At 39.5% G+C, this 23432-nt stretch overlaps 1 protein-coding gene across 4 annotated transcripts in view; it reads left to right on the top strand.

The window, feature by feature from the left end:
* The window catches only part of LOC122550712 (uncharacterized), a 50964-nt gene that overhangs the window by 10598 nt on the left and 16934 nt on the right, over positions 1–23432 (top strand). For 2 of the 4 annotated variants that reach the window (XM_043691860.2, XM_087988151.1), the window contains 2 exons: positions 16172–16326; positions 23370–23427. In XM_043691860.2, the coding sequence (XP_043547795.2) occupies positions 23410–23427 (18 nt within the window). In that variant the 5' untranslated portion in view covers positions 16172–16326; positions 23370–23409. Of the gene's footprint in view, positions 1–3696; positions 3857–16171; positions 16327–19184; positions 19354–23369; positions 23428–23432 lie in introns of those variants that run through there. The other 2 variants (XM_043691858.2, XM_043691857.2) reach the window with 2 other exon arrangements.

Raw genomic sequence — 23432 nt, 5'->3', positions numbered from 1 at the left:
CACTAGTGTGTGCCTTTTCGTAAGAAACTGCCATACGAGAGGAATATATTATTGACCAGTATCAACTTGCATTTATATACTGCCTTTAATATAATACAATATCCCAGGAATGTAATCAGTCAATATCTCATACCAAGTCAGATAAGATGATATTAAGACAAGTGATCAAAACTTAATGAGTACCTTAATGAGCAAAGAGAGGTCAAGTTGCTGAGCGGTTTAGACAGGAAATGGCAGATGAAGACATGACCACTGGTAGTCAAGTGAAACAAATCAGAATATGCAAGATGCTAGAATTAGAGGACAGCAGAGTTCTTCCAAGGTTCTAGAACTGCAAAGTTTGTGGAGGTCAGAAGAGTTGAAACTTTTAAAGAATTTGAAAACAATGATCATTCTAAAATCAATGCATTGCTTCATCAAAGTATTGCTTAGTTCACTGACCACCCCCGCCGCCCCCACCACCTTCTGAGGCAGGGAGTGGCAAAGTTGAACAACCCTCTGAGGGGGAAAAATATTTTATTCTGAAGGATAAACCCTAAATCTAAAACAATATGACCTAGTTCTGGACTTATTATTCAGAGGAAACATCCTTTCCACTTCCTCCTCCTCAAGACTATTCAGGATCTTATACACTTCAATCAGGTCAATCTGCACTTTTCAAAACTCCAGTGAAAACAAGCCCAGCCTGTCCATCTTATCTTTATAACAGAACCTGCTCATTCCAACTGCCTATTGAGTAAACCACCTCTGAACAGCCTTTAATGCATTTACATTCCTCTTCAAATAAGAAAAACAAAACTACTCTCAGCATTTGAAATGTGGTCTCATTTCCCACCAGTTTCTCACTGATCCTCTAAAGCTACCGTCACTTGCTCTTTACGTAATCTGCATTTTTCAAGTAAGGTCTGCCAATCTTGTCTATTTGACTCTCACAAAGTGGATTTATCTGAGTTGCTAGTTATTGTTAGGAGTGTCTGATGGTTGCTAGTGAGGTACTGTTTGCTTCTGCCAATAGGTACATCATTTTGAAAACCTCCTGAACATACTGAAAAAAAGCTTCGTGTTATCATGATGCTTCTATGAAAAGGATGTGCACACAGCTCGAATATTAACGCCATTGCTGGCTCAGCTCATGCAGAAAAGTGTCTCTACGTGCCTGACCCCATTTCAAGGGGGAGTGAAAATAGATGGTGTTTAGTTTCTGCATAATGGATGGAAATCTAGTCTACCTGTTATCTGCTGATTGAAATTGTTCGATGGGAGATATGTTAAGGCAGTGTCACTGTTTTTTCTGATGGGTATGGGATTTTGATGCAAAACTTATTCTTGCACAGAAAGTTATGTTTTCACACTCAAAACAACTTATCCACAATATTTCACAAGCATGTGTTGCCACCAATTGACAATCTAAATGAGAGAAATCACAGGATACTTGGTATAGGAAATGACAAGGTAGAGACAAATGGTGCCACAGATGCATTTTTTTTTTATCCTGGAGCTGGCTTGCTGAAGGAGGGAGTTGGAGTTCTACTCTACATCAGGACATGGTATAATTAACCTTGGAGTTCTTGATCATGAAGTTGGATCTCCACAATGGAAAGACATTGCATTGCCTAGAATTAACAGAACTCGACATTTAATTTACAAAGAGGAGCAAGGAGGAACAAACAGGGAATTTGAAACAAAAACCGAAATTGTCAGAAAAGCTCAGCAAGTCTGACAGCATCTGTGGAGAGAAATCAGAGCTGATGTTTTGGGTGGAGTGATCTTTCCTCAGAAGTGATTTACAGCATTCCCACAGTTCTTTTGGTTTTTAAACAGGGAGTTTGCTCTGTTTCGGGTTAAGATTAAGCTTCCCTTGCTCCATATGTCATGTTATTCTGAGGATTTTAAGGGTCAAGCTGATTCAAAATAAACAAAATTAAGTACATAAGAGCAAGATCAGGCCATTCAATCTTGGAGTCTGTTCAAAAAGTTGTAAATTCTGTCATTAGACTAATTGGTGTCTATGGTGTGTTCAGCCTTCTCCTGTAAAACAATTTAGAAAGGCATCCCAATGTCCAGTGTACATCTCAATATGTATGCATGTGTGACTAAACAATTTGAGTTGTTTCAGCTGCTATTTGATAACACAATATGGAATAGAGTTTTTTCTCAAGGTTTTTAGGTGTCAGTCACCAAGTTCAAGCTGAAAAATAATGAGTCAGTGTATTTTGTGACTACCAAGATTTCAAAAACTGGATAGACCTTTCTTTCATCCAGTACCTTCTATTTTTTTTTTAACAATATCAACCTGAAATCTCAGATCTTGAAGACACTCGAATTTCTTGTTTACTATTTTCTAATGATACAAACTGCAAGTCCATTCTTCAGATTCAAAATGTTATGGGGGGTTTAGTCATCTGAGGAGAAAATCCCTAATTGAAAATTGATTTTTCTTGGAGCATCTTGAAGTTACAGATTATCAGAATTTCATTTAAAATGCACTGGAGAGATCCAGTGGGCAACATTCCTGCCTGAAACATCTCCTATGTACAGATGCCAAGCCATCACTAGGTTGACTAAGTGGGGAGTTTAACAGTGAAGTTGAGAAGGATTTTAAGAGAGAAATGGAGAATGCTTGAATGAAATATTTTTAACTAAAAATAGGTTACCAAAAGTCTGTCATGGTTCCTCCCTTTATTTACGCTGAAGAAAACAAAGGAGTTATGTAAATAATATGCATATGGAATATGTACAGTGACTAAGAGTTTCTTGTTACATTTGCCAAATTACAATGTAAATGTCTACTTCTCACAAAGTGCCCCTCCCAAAAATCCGATATCTCAATAACTATTATGTTTAGTTAAAGCTGGTAAATGTGAGGAAATATTATCGACACATCTTTTATAAAGGTAGGGAGTTTTTGAGTCCTATTTATCCCTGTTTCATAAGATTCTGATTACCCAAAAGCTCTCACTAAACGAAGTAAACGTTGAAGTTACGATTTTTAAATCATAAGCAACTTGGAGTTGAATATAATAATGTCAGACGCAGGCACGTTTTTGATAAATTTTAAGTGGAAGTTCAAAACTAGGAACCTTAAATGGAAGATAATTAATAAATCCAATCTTTACATTTTGGAAAGTGTTACAAAATGTCGAATAAGTTAATACTTTGGGAAGAAAGGAATAGCAGTCTATCTTGCTAGGCTGAAGAGGAAGTCAGGTGAAAGTGGGTATGGGTGAAACAGTGACAGAAGTTTGTTGGCTTTCTGTGCTGTGAAGTTCTGATCGGTTCTGCTTGCTTGTACATCTGCAGTCGGAAAGGAACACAATAATGTTCCCTCGTTTACTTAGCAGTTACACGGTTGCGTCCACACAACGAGGATTTCACATTTGAGAGTTCCCCCTTGGTCAACGTGAATGAAGTTAAAAATCACACAACAACTGGTTATAGTCCAACAGGTTTATTTGGAAGCACGAACGCTTCGAAACCTATTTCTTCCAATTAAACCTGTAGGACTATAACCTGGTGTGTGATTTTTAACTTCGTCCACCCCAGTCCGACACCCGGCACCACCAAATCAAGGTGAACGAAGCCCCCATCTTTCTCTGAGCTGATTGGCGGCTGCCTGCGTCATGCAGCAATGTGATTGGTAGCGGCTGAGGAGAGGTGTGGTTCCTCAGTGAGTGAGAGTGAGTGACCCTGAAACAGTGCTCCCGAACCTCTCCTCAGCAGCAATGTTCTACCGAAAGACCTCCGCTTCAAAACACTCGGTTGATCTAAGTTTCCTGAGCAACGAGGAAGTGAGTGCGATCCTGGACGTGCTAGAACGGGATAAGGAGCTTCAGAGGATGAATAATGACAGATTGAAGTATGTAGTCTGAGCTTACTTTTGTTTCATTATTTGAAAGCGCTGACTGACTGAAACTCGAGAGGCACCTCCAAATCATGAAACTCGAGAAGTGGTGAACTATGGAACCACGACAGTTATTGCCTCATAATCAGTTATACGCTTGTGGGTGTGTAATAGGTCGCGTTTTTTTTTAGCATGCTATAGCTACTTTACAATACACTGATTATTTGTAATATGCCCACCCTCTCATTTCGAAAGTGATTTTTGTTCACCTTGTGCACGAAGCGCCCAGAGCCAACATGTACCCGCTAAAATACAAACCAGCTCAGAATGGAACTGTTTAAAACTACAAAACAGGGCCGGGAGCATAGGGCAGAATGAGCTAAAATCCCTGACTAACGTTAGAACGTAGTGCCCCGGAGTGTCACATCAATCTTCGAGACTATCACAAAGTCTTAAAAGATGTTTATTTTTGAAGCACTGCCAAACTAACTCAGGTGATAAAGTGTTACATGAATACAGGCAGTATAAATAATAGGAATAATTTAATCAATCTGACCGATATTGGGCCCGAGTGAAGTACGAAATTCTTGTCCTAGTCTCCTCATACTTACAGTGGTAAACCAGTGTGTACCAGGAGAGTCTCCACCCAGAATGAAAGCCGCTGGAGAGTGTACTTTCAGTCACGTGTCTTCTATGCTCTCCAGCAGAGAGTTATAGAGGCGGTAATAGACCCTTCCGTTCAACTCGTCTATGTCGACGAGATATCTAAATTAATTTCGTCCCATTTGCCTGCACATGGCCCATATCCCTCTAAACTCTTCCTATTAATATACTCATCCAGATGCTTTTTTAAAATATTACAATTATACCAGCCTCCTCCACTTCCTCTGGCAGCTCATTCCATATGCACAATCTTCTGTGTGCCCTTTAGGTCCCTTTTAAATTTTTCCCTCCTCACCTTAAACCTATGCCCTTCATTTCTGGACTCCCCCACCCCCAGGGAAAACACTTGTCTATTTATCCTATCTATGCCCGTCATAATATTATAAACCTCTATAAGGTCACTCCTCAGTCTCCGACACTCCAGGGAAAACAATCACTCTCGATAGCTCAAACTCCAACCCTGGCAACATCCTTGTAAATCTTTTCTGAACCCTTTCAAGTTTCACAATATCCTTCCAATAGGAAGGAGATCAGAATTGCATACAATATTCCAAAAGTGATCTAACCAATGTCCTGTACAGCCGCAACATGACCTCCCAACTCCAATACTCAATGTTCTGATCAATCAAGGAAAGCATAATAAACACCACCTTCACTATCCTATTTACCTGCGACTCCACTTTCAAGGAACTATGAACCTGCACTCCAAGGTATCTTTGTTCAGCAATGCTCCCCAGGTTATTAACATTAAGTGTATACGTCCTGCCCTGATTTACCTTTCCAAAATGCAATACTTGTATTTATCGAAGTTAAGTACCATCTGCCACTCCTCAGCCCATTGTATTCTGAGGTAATCACCTTCACTGTCCACTGCACTTCCAATTTTGGTGTCATCTGCAAACTTACTAACCATATCTCTTATGTTCACATCCAAATCACGTATATAAAAGTAGAAGACCCAGCACCGATCCTTGTGGCACACCACCGGTCACAGGCCTCCAGTCCGAAAAGTAACCCTCTACTACCATCTTCTGTCTTCTACCTTTGAGTCAGTTCTGTATCCAAATGGCTATTTATCACTGTATTCATGTGATCTAACCAGCCTACCATGAGGAATCTTGTCAAACACCTTACTGAAGTCCATATATCACTCTTCCCTCATCAATCCTCTTTGTTACTTCAAAAAACTCAAGGTAGTGAGACACTATTTCCTACAGACAAAGCCATTGACAATATAAGATAGAAGAAACTGCATCAGTGTTTCCTATAGCCACTGTTTGCAGATTGTGGTTCCTGCAACTTTGAAAAGTAGCTATTACGTGATTTGAATTTAGAAAACCTCGCAATCTTAATATAAAGAACATATTGGACAATTTGAATGACCAGTTGTACTCCAGTTGCAGGTTTGTGGCGACTGACCCTTGTGGAGATCTGAATCTTAGCTATATTGCTGTGGTGAATTGCTAAAATGTTAATTACTTCCCTGGATGTAGTGAAAATTGGAAGTTTAGACACAACCTGTTCCTCTGGCAGTCCGTAACAACAGTAAATGCCAAGAATTTTGTTTTCAAAAAACATATTTACAAAGATACATGACCACTTAAAGTGGGTATCAGAATGAGGAATATGCTAGGTACATATTCAAGAAATATACCAAAACAACTTCTATCCATTGTTGTTAGGTTGTGAATAATGGGAACTGTATGGCATGCCATCATATTATTTGGACACTATTGTAGTTTACCTGCCCATGCACCCAACATCACTTACTGGAGAGAAAAATGACTTAGATTTACCTTTCAGGACCATTCCAATGTGTTATACAGCTGACATAGTACTTTTGAGATCAGTCTTAGAAAATGAGGATTATATCTGCCAAATTTTGTGATTTGAAGCCTGTGTTGCTAAAGCTAGTTGGTATCTGGTGGAATGGCTCCTTGTCTGGTTTTCCTTTCCTTTCCCTTCCCCATCAGGTTGCATCAGTTAAAAACACAATGAAAGTTGACTTCATTACACAAATGTGATTTATTGATGAATTTTGTTTTAATAGCTTTTCCATTGTGTTTTGATTATATAACTTTCCAGAATATATGATGTGATCTATGTATTTGAAGATTATTAGATCAGCCATGGTCTCATTGAATGGTAGAGCAGATTCGATAGCCTGAATGGCTTAATTTTGCTCCAATGTCTTATATTCTTTAATACCCAAAGCTTCCAGTACTCAGTTGCTTGACAGCAATGCTTCACAAGTTTATTTCTGACCTTTAGTCCTTAACAAAAGGGAAAGTTGATACAGACCGGTTATTGGCAAGCTGCATTGCTTGTGTGGAGATCAGAAATGTTGACTTGAATGGCTAGACTCATTATTTATACTTTACCTCAGGACTGCTGCATTCACAGGTGCTGCATTACACCATTTTAAATGGTGGGAGACTGCAGTGCTGTCTAATTTGATCCGTTGGTGTTTGTGCTGACATCAAACAAACCACTGTTGGTGGAAGTATTGTCATGTAAATGTGGTGTAGGAAACAATGACAAACAAATGACTGAAGCTTGAACCTTCTTGATATGTTTTGTTGCTGATCTTGTGTAGTATTTACCTTCAGGGTGTTCAGAGTCCTTACTAGTAACTTTCACACTGACTGATAAGACCAATCGACATTATTTATTTTTTGCATTATTTGAAACTATGCCAGCACCTAGTTAAACTCCCTGCAATTTTGATGGTTTTTAGGCAAGCAGGAGGTTGGTTGGTGTGGCTCAGTCAACTAACACCTTCACCCTGATCAAGTCCAAGTTGGAAGATCTGTAGGTGGATTTCAGGCTCTGTTGTTAATAGAGGTCCTGAAATAGGCTATTGGTGTATTTCCCCTGGGTAAGCAGAGAGCTCCATAGCTTGCTATGATCAACGCTGGGGATGAGACGAATTCAACAAGATTTCTTTAATGTCATTCTGAATACTACATTATTTGAATCTTCATTTCTTAAAGACTAATGGAAGTTTCTTTTCCTAAAGGATTTCTGTTTGTTCACTGAAATTACACTTTTAAAATCCGTTTCTGTGTAAATGGAACTCACATGAACAGTCAGCTGCTATACTTTTGTAAAGTAGATAATCAGCTGTTAAAAAGACAAAATGGTTTATTCTACATATGGGCAGTGATTATGGTGTTTTCAAGAATAGCAAAGCTTCAATCATTTGCATTATATAGGCAGATTTCTGTGGTATACTTTAAGGTGGACTGGATGGATTCTGTTGTCTAAACCAATGATAGCTGACCTTCATGGGAAGGATGGAAGCCACTCCAATCAGTATTATTGCCCATAGAAGTTAATACAGTTCAGTCACTGTCTCTGAGGTAAGTTTTTTTTTCACATGTGCAAGTAGGATTCTGTAAATACTGGGGACTCTTCTTATACAGACCCTCAGGATTATTTCCTTCTGCTGGATTTGGAACGGCTGATTTGCCACATGCAATGTGGGTAATCCTGGAGGGCTGGTAGATGAATAATTGGAGTTTTGATCACTCACTTAAATGCCTTGATCTTGCCGACCTGCATTTCAAACAAATTCTGTGTTTTGTGTCTTCCCAAATAAACCTTTTTACCTCAAATGTGGACCATTTTCTGCATCTTGAGAGATGTCATTGTCTTGATGAATGTCATTGTCCGTGCCTGCCTTTTCAAATAACTTCCTTTCCCACCCCATCCCCCTCCCATTCCTCTCATCGACCCTTCCTTCCAGCCACCAGTCTGATTCATTCCTCCCATTTGACCAACCAGGTTTCATATCCTCTACCTGTGTTCACCTATCCCTAACTCTCCACTCTGCCAATACCCCCTCCATCCCTCATCCCCATCTCCTTTGTCTGCAGCTCTCCTTACACCCACCCTGAATCCTGAAGAAGGGTTACACCCAAAACGTTGACTTCTCCACCACCTGATGCTGCCAGGGTTCTTTGAGCTTCCAGCTTGCCTGTCTTCATCAAAGGCATTCTGTGTCAGCACAGACCTAGGTCCTTAACAATTAATAGCAGTAAACATACCATCTGAGCAGTTACCTGACTGGTCCCTTCTGGATTTATCTTCCATGTGAAATAACTAAAGGGAAAAATCTACTTTTAAAATAACTTGCATTAATATAGTGGGTTTAATATGAGATATTAAGACAGATTACCAGTAGTCTGGTCAGAGGTAGGTTTTTAAGGACTATCTTAAAGGAAGAGAGTTAGGAAGGTGGAGTCATTTTGAAAATAGTTGTCAGTTTGTGTATGGGACATCAGTCTCCCACAGCAACTGTTCAACCACGACGATGAATTCTCAACAAAAATACTACAGGGATGTCTCGACATACTCCACTGACTCATTGGAGCTCTGGCTTGTGACTAGCCGAAATTAAGAAGGGTCATTTGGTAAGATACCGAACACCTCAAGACTTTTTGTCAGAAATCTACAGAGGCACCGTCAAATGAAGTGTCCAAAGAAGTGCACAGACCTGTCAACAACTCAACTGTCCAACGCCTTCAAGCACTACCTACCCTCCAAGTGACAGAGTCTGCAGATTGTGCAATGGACTTAACCATTTCCGAACTCTGAACTGGAGTGAAAGTAAGTCAATCTTGATCCAATGTGACTGCTAAAGGAGAGAGGAAGATTTTAGATGGAGAGTTCTAGAAATTAGAGTGCAGACAACTGCCGGTTATTGAGTGATTAAATTGGGAATCTGCAAGAGGTCTCATTTGGATGAAATTCAGCAGAAAGAGTTTTGGATGGTCTAAATTTTTATAGAGGCTTCCAAATGGAAAGCTAGCAAAAAGAGCATTTGATTAGTCAAGTACAGAAATAACAAGAGCATGAATGAAGATTTCGGTAGCAACAAATAAGTTGAGCCATGGATGAAGATGGAAGGTGTTATGGCGTTTGAAACTAGTGGTCTTTAGTGAACACTTGAATCTGTGGTTTGAAGTTCATTCATGGTCAAATAAGATACCAAGAGATGCAAATAGTCTGGTTTATTCTCTGATGGTTGCTAGGAGAGGGATTAGATTACTTACAATGTGGCAACAGGTCCTTCGGCCCAACAAGTCCACACCGACCCTCCGAACAGCAACCCACACAGATTCATGCCCCTACACCTAACACAATGGCAATTTAGCATGGCCAATTCGCCTAACCTGCACATCTTTTGGACTGTGGGAGGAAACCGGAGGAAACCCACACAGACACTGGGAAAATGTGCAAACTCCACACAGACAGTCGCCTAAGGCGGGAATTGAACCTGGGTCTCTGGAACTGTGAGGCAGCAGTGCTAACCACTGTGCCACCATGCCGCCCACTATGAAGTCAGTGGATAGAAAATGCAATTAGTGTTAGGGCAAAACCTAATGGGCAGAATCTGCAAAGCTCAAAAATTATGGATGTTGGCAGAGAAATTGGGTGCAATTGGTAGTAATGAGATCCTCAACATTGAAAGCAAACATTCTGAAAGTATACTCAAGTATTGACTGTGTGTCAATTTGCATGCATTATCCCTTAGTTATGACTATCATACAAGTTTAACAGGTATTAAGGAAAGAAAATTGTGTTGATCTTTGTTTCAAAGGGAATGGAGTATAAAAATAGGGAAACTTTGCTTAAAGTATATAAAGTACTAGACAAACTGTGGATTTACTAGCACTGGAGGCAGTTCAAAGCTTCTTCACAAGATTGATCCCGATTTATGGAGGTGCTGCCTTATAAGGAAGTTTGTGTAGGTTGGACTGGCTGAGATGCTGTCAACCATGACCATATCAAATGGTGTACTGGGTTTGAGGGGCTGAATTGCCTGCTCTTGCTCTTGGCTGTTATGTACCCATCGAAGTTTAGCAGAATGAGAAGTAAACTTCCTGAAGTGTGCATGATTCTTTGGAGCCTTGACAAGATAGATGTACTCGTAGAATCCCTACAATGTGGAAGAAGGACATTCAGCCCATCACTCTGGATTAGTGGTGCTGGAAGAGCACAGCAGTTCAGGCAGCATCCGGGGAGCAGTGAAATCGACGTTTCGGGCAAAAATCCTTCCATCACGTCCACACTGACCCTTCAAAGACCATCCCACATCGATCCTCCCTTTTATTCCTATGTTTCCTGGACACTGTGGGCAATTTAGCATGGCCAATTCACCTATCCTGCAAATCTTTGGACTGTGGGAGGAAGCCATGCAGACACGGGGAGAATGTGCAAACTCCACACATGATTGTGCAAGGCTGGAATTGAACCCTGGTCCCTGGTGCAATAATGCAGCAGTGTTAAGCACTGAGCCACTATGCAGCCTTAATTGAGGTTGTTTTCCCTTGTGATAAAGTCCAGAAGGCATAATTTCAGAATAAGACAAAGACGAGGAGAAATTTATTTTCTCAGGGCAATGAATCTATGGAGCTCTTTACCACAGGAGGGCTGTAAAGATTGGGCCATTAAGTATATTCAAGACTGATTTTTAATCAGTAAGGGAATCATGAGTTATAGGGATAAGACAGAAATGTGGAGTTGTGGAATTTATCAGATCAACCATGATTTCATTGAACGGCGAAGCAGTCTCAAACCTGAATGGGCTACTTTTGCTCTTCTAGTCTAATTTCACCTCACCTATTTGCAGTTTCCTATTCTCTCTCCCACCGGATAGAAACTGCAAAGTTAGAGCAGTTACCTTATGACTCCAGCTCCGCACTTGCCTCCATTTCGATAGCAGTCACCAACATCTTGGGGCATACTACATAGACACTAATTGCTTGCAAACCCCATCCATGGGTGTTGGCATTGGACATGTACCAGTGTATAGTATTGGTCTCTTTCTTTAATAAAAGATGTACATGTGTTGGCAGCAGCTTCAAGGTTTACGAGACTAATACCCAGAATAAGTGTGTTACCTTGTGAAGAAAGATTGGGCAGGCTAGGCCTGTATCCACTAAAGTTTAGAAGAGTAAGAGGCAACGTGATTGAAAGTCAATTCTGAGGAGTCTTGATATGATGGATATTGAAAAGATGTTTTCACTTCTAGGAGAATCTAGAACTGGGTGTCACTGTCTAAAAATAAGAGATAATCCAATTAAGACAGATGGGGATTTCTTTTTCACAGTAGCTTGAGGGTCTTCAGAACTCTCTTCCTCAACAGGTGGTGGAAGCAAGTCTTTGAATATTTGAAAATAGATTTTTATAACCTTTCATTCCCTTGCTAACTAGAGGGAATATGGGAATGTAGAATAATCAGGTCGTAGCTATGGCAAAGGCTGGAGGGGTGCACTGTCATTCTAGTCCCAGTACTTCAAATAAAATAAAAATACTTTTTCCAGTTATCAAGATGACCAATCAAATACTTTATCCATATCAGGCTTTGAACAATGAGGTTTCCTTTTTTAAAAAAAATGCTTAATATCAAAACGAAGCAATAAAGATGCTATAATTGGTTAACATACATTTAGTAACATAGAATTATGTGCAAAGCCCTCTAAATATCCTCAAAACACACACTCCTGCAAAATACATAAACATGCACTCTTCAGGAAAAAATAAAAAAAAAACACTTTCTACAGTGATTAGCTTTCTAGAAGAAAAGAAAATGACCAATGGGGTTTTCTTGAAGGCAAAATAGTAAACTAGAGAGTGTTCTGGAGTTTGTTCCTCTGTTCTGGTATGTGTGGATACAATTTACAATACCATATGGTTGTCTCTGAAGTCTTGCAGACAGAAGCTGCAAAGGAAGTATAATTTTGAGATGTTCCCCGAATCACACTGTCAAAAGAACAATCCGCATTCATCCTGAACTCGATTAGGATTTTCTCTCAGAAATGGGAGAGATCAGCTGGGAAGTTTATCAGTAGTAGGCCTTCCTCCAACTCAGCTTGTTCTTAGCAGACTTCCTTCCAACTAAAGTGGTTCTTAGCATGTTTTTCTCCAACAAAAGCAGACAAAACAAGCAACTTTCTGGGCAAGTCACAGTTCAGCATCAGCCATAATGAGGATTACAATATTCTGGATTAGTGGTGCTGGAAGAGCACAGCAGTTCAGGCAGCATCCTTGAGGATTACAATAGTTCAGTGCTCGAAACAGCAATCTCATTGGAGTGATTCAAAAAACATTTCATTGCATTGAACTAATTTAATTTTATAAGGACAAGGTGAACTAGGGAACATTATGCTTCTGATGTTATTCATGTTGACGTAGTAGTTTAAATAGTCTGTGGAAAATTGGTCATGCGCTCTCACACTACCTTGTGTGACTCAATATCAAAATTTGTTTGGCAATGCTCCTTCAAAACACCTTGAGATGTTCTACTCTGTTCATAATACTATATAAATTAAAGTAATTTTTGTTGGATTGCCAGAGAAATGTGAATCCTTTTCATTCTGTACTTTAGTATGTTAATAAATTTGCATTTGTCATTTTTGGAAATTAATATCCTTCATATATGGGGGGAAATTGTTAGCTTTAAACATAAAATTCAGGAAATTGTTTTCAAGAAATGAATGAAAAGTTGAAATTTTTTTCACTTTTGTTGTTTAGAATAACTGGGTGTGACAACTCCTCCTTTTAGTCTCTTTGTTTTTATGTTTAGTCCAAGTTGCCTTTTTATATCTGGTCACAGTATGCTTTGTGTAATCTTAGAGTCGAGAGTATTGATTACCATGAGAACTATTTTCTACATGTAAAGAATTAAAACAAATTCTGCAATGATAAATTGATGGGAAAATGAGCAAATGACAATTCTGCCACATAGAGAAATCAATTTTGTGAATTTCTGTAGGTAATACTCCCTATTCCTACTGAATCTTTTTAAAAAAAAAACACAATTTTTGCATTTGAGAAAATGGCACCAATTTGGTCAAACATAAAGCTCAGTTAGGATTTGGGGCACAGTGTAAGAAATCATCCTTTTCTTGCATTGTTCTCTTTTGTTAATCTTGAAGTGATACAAGTGTGCCACAAAACTATCAGGGACATTGTCAGTGGCCAGTATGTAAATCGATGAAGGTTGGCTGGATTGTTGGCTTATAATGCAAAGTGACACCAACAATTTGGGTTCATTTCCTGTACTGACTGAGGTCAGCATGAAAGTCTCCCCTATTTGACCTCTCCCCTGACCTGAGGCATGGTGACCCTCAGGTTAAACCACTATCAGTCATCTCTCACTCATGGGAGAGCAGTCCTGAGACTTTATCTTTTACTGTACAAACATTGCTTGAATTTTCACACACTAACCACACACTGACAGAAAGAAGGGTGAAGACTCATTAAACTGGATTTTCATCCATTCCTTCCTCTGTTTCCAACATCGCTTTAGGGAAAGTACATAAGGTAGTATGACCCCTTCTTACCATCAGTAGTACCTGTTTTATGCTTGAGGTTCATCAGCCTGTATAAAACAGCCACCCAACTTTAAATTGAAAACAGAAATAAATTTAAAGGGCAGCAAAAATGTGGTAAAATCCTATTAACCATTTCCTTACTGAAGGTAAAGATTTTATTTCTCCCCTGCTCCCATATTGCTAATTATTTACCAAAAAGGCGATTTCTACATTTAGTCATTTAACAAATCTTACCATAGGTAGCTGAAGCATTTTGAAATATCGCCCTGTGTACAGTCTCCTAGCTTCACAATAGAATAAACAGTGGAGCAGAGCTAAATAAACACAATCAAATAAACACATTTGATTCTGGGAACTCCTTTTTATTTTAACCCTCTCTGTGTCTGTGTCTCTGAAATTGAGATTTGACTTTCTATCTACAGGCTCAAACTTGCTAATTTGTCATTTTGTGCATAAACCATTAAACTTCCCTTCTGGTCAGGATTTCATCTTAATGAAGTACAAGCTTTTCTCCTGGAATGCTCTGAGACCAAGGGAAATGTTAATTTATATCCTGTTGCTAAAGCCAATTTAGCAATAAAATAAAATCTCCAATGATGAAATGCAGCTGTTCTAACTAAAGTGGAAGCAAAGCACTTCTGAAATACATCTCCTTTTGCAAATGCTGCTCGGAAACGCCCTCCCAATCATGCATCCTCCAACTCTAAAAGATATGAGAGCTTCTGGCACAGATTTTTATTACTCATAGTAGATGAGAGTTGCCTAGGCCCAAAGTTCCACATATTCTGTCGACATTTATTATTCTATCTCTCTTTGCACAGAAAAAGGTGTTGAAATCCATTTCCCTGCTTCAGCATTAATTCCAGTTCACTGGTTTACATGTTATATTTTTGAAATGGAAGACACATTAAGTACAAATCATAGTTAATAAACTTATGTTTACATGTATTATAAACAGTAAGTTAATTTGATTAAACTCAAAAGCCAGACATTGAATCTTTCATTAAGCTAATCTGTGATATGATAGCACACTATAAATGTGCTGGTTTAAGCAATTGCAATTGACAGTGATTAATTAGAATTTAGAGTTAGCTTTATTTCACTATACTGATTTGAATACGTGACAAGAGTTTACAAGTTGCCACTTAGGGCACCAATTAGATACAAAGGTACCTAGGTACAGATTCTTAAGTACAAATGCTTTGGCTGGGGGGGGGGGGGAGAAGAGAAAGTGGAAAGTGTCCATTCATAACAGTGCAAATACTCTCAATTCTGATATGGAAAACATTGTTTATAGATTTATTGATATTGTGACTATGACTGTCTCTCGCTCTCTCATCCCTTCCTCACCACCAAAACAAATGTCATCTTGCTTATAGTCTACTGTATGGAACAAAAGCCTGACAGCCGCTTGAAAAATAAAGTATTTTGATGGGGAGATAGTGGTATAGTCGTCATGTCACTGGCCTAGTAATCCAGAACCCCAGGCCAATTTTCTTGGGTCATGATTTTGAATCCCACCATGGTAGATGGTGAAATTTGAATTCAACAAGAAAATCTGAAATTAAGACTTAGCAAAACATTGAACGTTTAGCCACTGTTAATTGTTGTAAAGACCTATCTGGTTCACTACTGTCCTTTATAAATCTGTAATCCTAACTTGGTCTGAACTACACATGACTGCAGATCTAGAGCAATGTGGTTGACTCTCAACTGACCTCTGAAAATGGCTCTACAAGCCACTCAGATTAAGAATGGGCAATAAATACTGGCCGTGACACCCACATCCCGGGAATGATTTTTTAAAAATATAAATTTTCTGTTTTCTGTATGGATGTCAGTGCAGGTAATTGTGAAATTGAATTAATCTGTCTGACGTCCTGCATCCACAAAAACATGGATTAAAAAGATTGTTTAGATTTCTAAGAAAAAAAACATTTTTAGTTTAAGTGGCTGTTTGGATTAAATTCCATACAGTGTGGAAACAGGCCATTTGGCCCAATAAGTCCACACTGAACCTCCAAAGAGTAACCCACCCAGACCCATTTCCCTCTGACTAATGCAGCTAACGCTATGGGCAATTTAGCATGGCCAATTCACCTAACCGGCACATCTTTGGATTGTGGGAGGAAACCGGAGCGCCGGGAGGAAACCCATGCAGACACTGGGAGAACGTGCAAACTCCACACAGACAGTCACCTGAGGCGGGATTCAAACTCAAGTCCCTGGTGCTGTGAGGCAGCAGTTCTAACCTCTGAGCCACTGTGCTGCCGGTTTAATCATCTTATCATTACATGCAACTAATGACTGATTTCACTTACAGGGAAATCAAGAAGAAAAATCCCGACAAATTGTGGTTGAAAGGTATAACTGGTCAATGGTTTGAAGAAATAAGGAGAGCAAAATTTAAAGATCAGACTGACTTAACCCAGATACTGAAAGGGTCCCATATTTGGAATCTGAAGAAAAATAGAACAGGTCAGTAAAAGACTAAAACAGCTTGTGATTTTCCTTTAGCATGAACATGTGAATGTGTGACATATTCAATATGTGGCAGTGACTGAGAACTAAATTACTTTTCAACCTTAATAAACAACATTGTTCATAAAAAAATCCATTTTCTTTATGACAGAATACTTAAAGGCATTATTATAGTTTTGAAGAGGAGTCACATGGACTCGATGTTAACTGCGTTTTTCTCTATCCACAGATGCTGTCAGACCTGCTGAGTTTCTCCAGTCTTCTCTATGTTTCAGATTTCCAGCATCTGTGGTATTTTGCTTTTAACTGTTACAGTTCATTTTTCATAAGCAAACAAACTATGCAGCAGCTGTCACATTTGCCAAAAAAGTCCAAGCTTCTATTTTGTAGAATTAGAAATACAGCTGAGAATATTTACTTTGTTCACAAAGCTGAAAATAAGGGATATTTTTAAAATTTTGGTAAAACTGCAATAGAGGAATCAATTGCCAGTTTCTCTATGGTTATTCTTTAAACCATGTGTTATGAAAGCTGCTATAGTGATGCCAGTTATTGTCAATTTTCATACGTTGTTGTTTGCTTCAAGAAAAAGTTAAAGTGGGGAGAAAAGGATTTCCCATTTATGCAAAACAGATGCCAGAAAATGATTTCCAGATGCAATTTCAGGGGTGAAGTTCAGAAACACTTCAATAGACAAAAGATGTGGTAGAAGTTTGGAAAGCTCTTCAGCAAATGACAGATGCTACCAGATTGTTAGTTTTAAACTGAAATTGATTGGTGTTTGTTAACCATTAGGTGTTAAGAAAAATAAAGTAAAGGCAATGCAAGGAGTTGGTCACAGATCAGGCATGATCTCATTGAATGATGCAACAGGTTTGCGAGTATAAATGCCCTAACCTGTTTCTATGTCTGATGTGTCATGACACGAAGGTAAACCTGTTTCTCACAGCTAGGATCTGGAATGCAGAGAAAACATTTGCATGGCTATGGGAAAAGGTAGGGCAGTGGTCTGCTCCTGCAGTAATGTTTGATCTCCAAGTGATACCTTGAAGGCATCTATAAAGCATTTCCAACATCCTCCTGAGATCCCTGCTATGATCAACTTCCAAAAGGGACAGTTGTTTCTGGTGTAAGGCATTCGATCTACATGTCCTGCATAGCAGAGCAGGTGTTGTGTGTCTAGCACCTCAATGCTAGACAAGTTGGTTTAGGAGAAAACTTCTTATCTACTGAATTTGGAGGTAACTACAATGCATGTGACATGTCATTCATATCCCTGACAATAGCAATTGCCCTCCAAAGCATTAGGGATGCACCAGCAGTGATGCCATTGCAAGATCCTCCAAATTTAGTGACAGAAAAGGTGATCCAACAGCAGTGTCCTCTCCCAAGCCAACTAATCACTTAAAACTGTAGTGTATCCTAATAGGACAATGAGTCTACAGTGTCATTTGGGCTTACATCAGTCCGGGTTTAAAATGGTATCACTTTGAAAGATTCACAATACAGAATGAGCATTTTTGAATACATTTAATAAGGAAGTGGAAAATCCTATAATTTGACCTCCAAAATGTACCTGTTGTTAGTCATTTAACATTAATGCTGGGTAAACAGTGGGTGAGTATTGACAACAGAATGACATTATTGACACAGAAGACATTACTTATAAATTAACTCTCCTCCTTTCAATATTTAAGGATGGAAAAGTCATGCAGTTTTTTTAGTATTTTGAATGTTAATTTTTGCCATGTGAAACATGAAAAAGGAGGCTTGGAGCATCTATTTCTATAATAGTTTTTATTAGATAATTATGTACCAACAGATTATTTGTTTATTTAAGCAGCCACATGTTAACTTATACGTATAACAATTTAATTGTTGCAGTAACAGATTAATCCAGTCCTTAGTTACACGCTTACTTCTATGTGACATAGTTCTGGTTTTATGATCATTCCTGAAGAAGGGCCTGTGCCCGAAACGTCGAATCTCCTGTTCCCTGGATGCTGCCTGACCTGCTGTGCTGTTCCAGCAATAAAGTTTCAACTTTGATCTCCAGCATCTGCAGACCTCACTTTCTCCTCCCTGATCAATAACAAGGTCAAGGTTCAGGTTTTAAAGTATTTTACCAACCCAGTCAGAATGTGAACAAATTGTCAATTGGCGCAAATCTGAAAAAGGTACTTTATTGGACAAACTATTATTGCCACATGGCTTTATCATTTTTCCTTCCTGAGCTGTTTTCATTTTTTCTGTTTTCACAATCTCTTTTTCAGCAACAACAAATCACACTATCTAGCAAAATAGTGTGAGAAATAGGAGCAGGAATAGACCATTCAGCCCTTTGAGCCTGCTTTGCCATTCAATGAGATGATGGTTGCTGTTTGACCTGAACTTGATTTTCTTGCATTATTCCTGATTTTATTCATTCACGGGATGAGTGTGTCAGGGTTTTTAATATGTAGCAATCTCCAGCTTCAACATACTTGATTGAATTTTGTAGTCGTCTGAGGAAGAAAATTCCAAAGATACATCACCTGAATGAAGAAAGTTCTGCCCATCCCAGTCCTAAAGGCTGTCTTTATCTGCAACTGTGTCAGTCACAGTAACAGCACGTTAAGTCTGTTGCATTTGTCAACTAACATTGAGGGTGCCTCATTGTACTAAATAGCTTCAAATTTAGCTACTACTCCCCACATCCGTCAGAACCCAGATGTTAATTACTGCTATAATAGCTTTGAAAATTATAATTTAAGAATTTTGTCCAGTTACATGAAAATTATACCTTGCATTGGCAATGAATTGTGACTGTTTTGTGATCCAATAATACAATTTCCACTTGCTTATTTCTCTCCCAGCTTTAAGTGACTTGAGATTTCTACATGCAAAAGACTGTCCACAGAGTAAAAATGAGGTCAATCATATAAATTTTTCAGGTAATTCCAGGGAAGATGCTAATCTAGACCCTGTTTCCAGGCCCTCTGAATTTGCAAACCAAGACATACAGTCTCAATCTGAACAAAACAAGTAAGTTTAATTGATACACTGTTTATTTCTTTTTCATTGTGTTTGCTATTTAAAATAGTGCCAAAACCTTAAATAATCATAAGTGCTGAAAATCTGACATTAAGCATTACTAGAACGTCCAATAGATCAATCAGTATGTAAACCAGGAAGATAAATGTTTCTCTAATGATTGATGGCACAGTCTCAATGGGCCAAATGGCCTAATTCTGCTCCTATGTCTCCTTTTATAGTGTAACGCTGTAACCCATCTTTGTGTTCCACCAGACTTGTTTCTGGAATGGTGGGACTGACCTATGAGGAGATTTGGGTTTGTATACCCAAGAGTTTCAAAGAATGTTGGAGGCTGAGGGGTGACCTTAGGTTTATAAAATTGTGAGGGGAATGGATAGGCTAAATAGACAAAGTCTTTTCCTTGGGATGGGGGAAGTCCAAAACTAGAGAGCATAGATTATTAGTGTGGAAACAGGCCCTTCGGCCCAACTAGTCCACACCAACCCTCCGAAGAGCAACCCACCCCCCAGATCCATTCCTCTACATTTACCCCTTCACCTAACACTACGGGCAATTTAGCGTGGCCAATTCACCTAACCTGCACATTTTTGGACTGTGGGAGGAGACTGGAGCACCCGGAGGAAACCCACGCAGACACGGGGAGAATGGGCAAACTCCACACGGACAGTTGCCTGAGGCAGGAATTGAACCTGGGTCTCTGGTGTTGTGAGGCAGCAGTGCTAGCCACTGTGCCACCCACGTGAGAGGGGAAAGATATAAAAGAGACCTAAGGGGCAACTTTTGGTACATGTATGGAATGAGCTGCCAGAGGAAGTGGTGGAGGCTGGTACAATTGCAACATTTAAAAGGCATTTGGATGGGTATATGAATAGGAAGGGTTTGGAGGGATGTCAGCCACGTGCTGGCAGGTGAGACTAGATTGGGTTGGGATATCTGGTTGGCATGGATGAGTTGGACTGAAGGGTCTGTTTCCATGCTGTACGTCTCTAAGACTCTATGAATGAGAAGTGATCTCATTGAAAATTTAAAAATGCTAAAGATGATATCTTGTGTGGGATAAGATGATTCCCCCTGCTTGTGGGGAGAACTGGGGGATGTAATTTAAAAATAAGGACAATACCACGTAGGACAGAGATGAGGAAAAATTTTTACTCCATGTTGTGAACCTTTGGATTACTGTACCACAGGGGGCTGTGGAAGCTTGGTCACTGAGTATATTTAAGGTAGAGATTGGAATGTTATAAAGGCATTGAAGTGTTTGATCAGCCATGATCATGTTGAACAATGGGTTGAATGGCCTACTCCTGTTCAGATGCTTTCTGCTGTTGGATGGCACCACTGCTAACACTCTCTGTACCTGTTCCTCACTGCTGATTCCAATCAGAGCTCTGTTCCATAGAGTAGTTCTTCTCCCCAGGCACAGTCTATATTCTACTACCAGCCTTTATCTGGCCCTGCATCCAAGCTAGGAGTTGGCAGTTGTAAAAGATTCTCAGCAAAGTTTGCTCCACAGAAATTAACGTTTGATTAAGAGGATCCCTACAGTGGGGAAATAGGCCATTCAGCCCAACAACTACACACTGAACCTCCAAAGAGTCACAACCAGATCTAGCCCCGTACCCTATTACTCTACATTTTATCCCTGACTAATGCACCTAACTTACACATCTATGGATTTTGGGAGGAAACTGAAGCACCCAGAGGAAACCAACTCAGACACTGGGATAATGTGCATACTCTACACAGACAGTCGTCCCAAGGCTGGACTCGAACCCAAATCCCTGGTGCTGTGAGGCAGCAGTGCTAACCACTGCCACCCTGAAAACTATGGAAACCTCAAAAACCATGGAATTGTGACTTCTTCTGCTTTTGTTGAGGCTGTGACGGAAACAGAGCAGGCTGACTGTATCATGATATGGCATCAGAGATACGAACAGAAACTGCACAGAGGAGATGAGCGAGTTTTGAGAAGATTTGTAGCTCGGGTTTAGGGTCTGGGTGCACGTTTGTTCGCTGAGCTGGAAGGTTCATTTTTCAGACGTATTGTCACCATACTCGGTAACATCTTCACTGAGCCTCCTGATGAGGCACAACTGGTGTTTCCTATTTATATTGCTTTAAAATGCTTTCTATTTATATGTTTTGGGTTTCCTTGGGTTGGTGATGTCATTTCTTGTGGTGATGTCATTTCCTATGGTGATGTCACTCCCTGTTCTTTTTCTCAGATGGTGGTAAATGGGATCCAAGTGAATGTGTTCGTTAATAGAGATCCAGTTGGAGTGCCATGCTACTAGGAATTCTCATACAAACTCCTACGCTTGTCCTAGGAATGATGATGTCCCAGTCGAACTGGTATCCTACCTTTATCTGTATGTAAGGATGCTAGTGAGAGAGGGTCATATTGATTTGTGGCTAGTTGATGTTCATGTATCCTGGTGGCTAGTTTTTTGCCTGTTTGTCCAATGTAGTGTTTGTTACAGTTCTTGCATGGTATTTTGTAAATGACATTAGTTTTGCTTGTTGTCTGTATAGAGTCTTTCAAGTTCATTAGCTGCTGTTTTGGTGGGTTTGTGGGCTACCATGATGCCAAAGGGGTCTGAGTAGTCTGGCAGTCATTTCTCAGATGTCTTTGATGTAGGGGAGAGCGGCTAAGGTTTCTGGATGCATTTTGTCTGCTTGTTTGGTTTTGTTGCTGAGAATTCTGTGGACTGTGTTCATTGGGTATCCATTCTTTTTGAGTACACTGTATCGGTGATTTTCCTCTGTGCTGCAGTGAGTGGTGACTCATTGAAATAATGTTCTGATGCAGCTTCGTTTATGGATATTGGAATAACCATAGGAAATGACATCACCAACCCAAGGAACCCCCAATGTAGAGAGCAGGAAATTCCAGCAGTGCTTCGTCTGGAGGCTCACTGAAGATGTTACCTCATATGGTGACGCAATGTCTGAAAATGAACCTTCCAGCTCAGCGAGCAAACCTACACCCAGAGAGGAGATTCTTGTGTTTGGAGTTTAACTCTGATTAGTCTCCCAAAGTAATGCTGTTGGAGGTCATGGAACTTTGAGCAACAACTCTTTTTATATGTATAGCTTGGTCTATACATTCATTGGCTTCACACTTGGTTCAAGCTTGTGCTGCTTTCCAGCTCAGTCTCTACATAATCATGTGTCTTTTTATCATTTTGTATGCTTCTGCTGTTAAGCCCATTACTCTACTACAATCTCTAATGCCAATCCTTCCACTTTTCTGACATCTCAGACTCTCCCACAAATGGGGACAGAGCTATATTCAGTCCTGGGCCTTATTGCTGAAGCTCTATCATATTACAGGCCAGTAGTTTTATATTTTAAAATTGAGAGAAACAAATATTAAAGTTACAATTGTCAAAGAAAAGCAAATTATTTTCTTCAAATTTGATTTCATTTGAAAAACACAATTTTAAAAAGAGAAAATCTTCTGGTAAACAATTTCTGGCTGGGCATGTATGTCTTGGTTCTAGTGAGTGGAGAGTGGGTAAAGGATAGAGACAGAGGAGTTACTGTTGAGTAAGCAGGGAGGATACAGAACTTAATTGGCCATTCAGATGGGAAAGGAGCAGATGTAGAGGTTGCAAATAAGCAAGTGTGTGCTGTAGAGCTATGGAAAGGGTGTGTTGGGAACTGGGGTAAGGAATGGGGTGGAGAGTCACTGAAGGGAACATTTCTTACACAAACTCCAACCTAAAACCAGTATAACATGATATCATCATGCCACTTTTAAAAGAACAGCTAGGGGGTTATCTCTGGGAATCATAGCCCTTTGTATTTATTCTTTAACAAACAAAAATAAGGTAGACTAATTAGTCATTTATTGAACTTGTTGTTTGTGGACATGACTGTGCATGCGTAACAACAGCAACCACACTGTGAAAGTAATTAATTGATTGCAAAATACTTTGGGAAGTAAATTATATTGTATAAACACAAGTTTGTTCTTACTTTCTAATACTTATTTTTGATAGATGCAGTAACTATAGTCCATTACAGTTGGAAACTCCAAACATGTTCCAGCAAATTCAGGTATG

The sequence above is a fragment of the Chiloscyllium plagiosum genome, unplaced genomic scaffold (genome assembly GCF_037043375.1).
Source record: "Chiloscyllium plagiosum isolate Xiang-an unplaced genomic scaffold, Cpla_swu_hap1 HiC_scaffold_6, whole genome shotgun sequence".
Classification (NCBI taxonomy): domain Eukaryota; kingdom Metazoa; phylum Chordata; class Chondrichthyes; order Orectolobiformes; family Hemiscylliidae; genus Chiloscyllium; species Chiloscyllium plagiosum.
The sequence above is the reverse complement of the archived record's forward strand: the minus strand, read 5'-3'. Positions and strand labels throughout refer to the sequence as shown.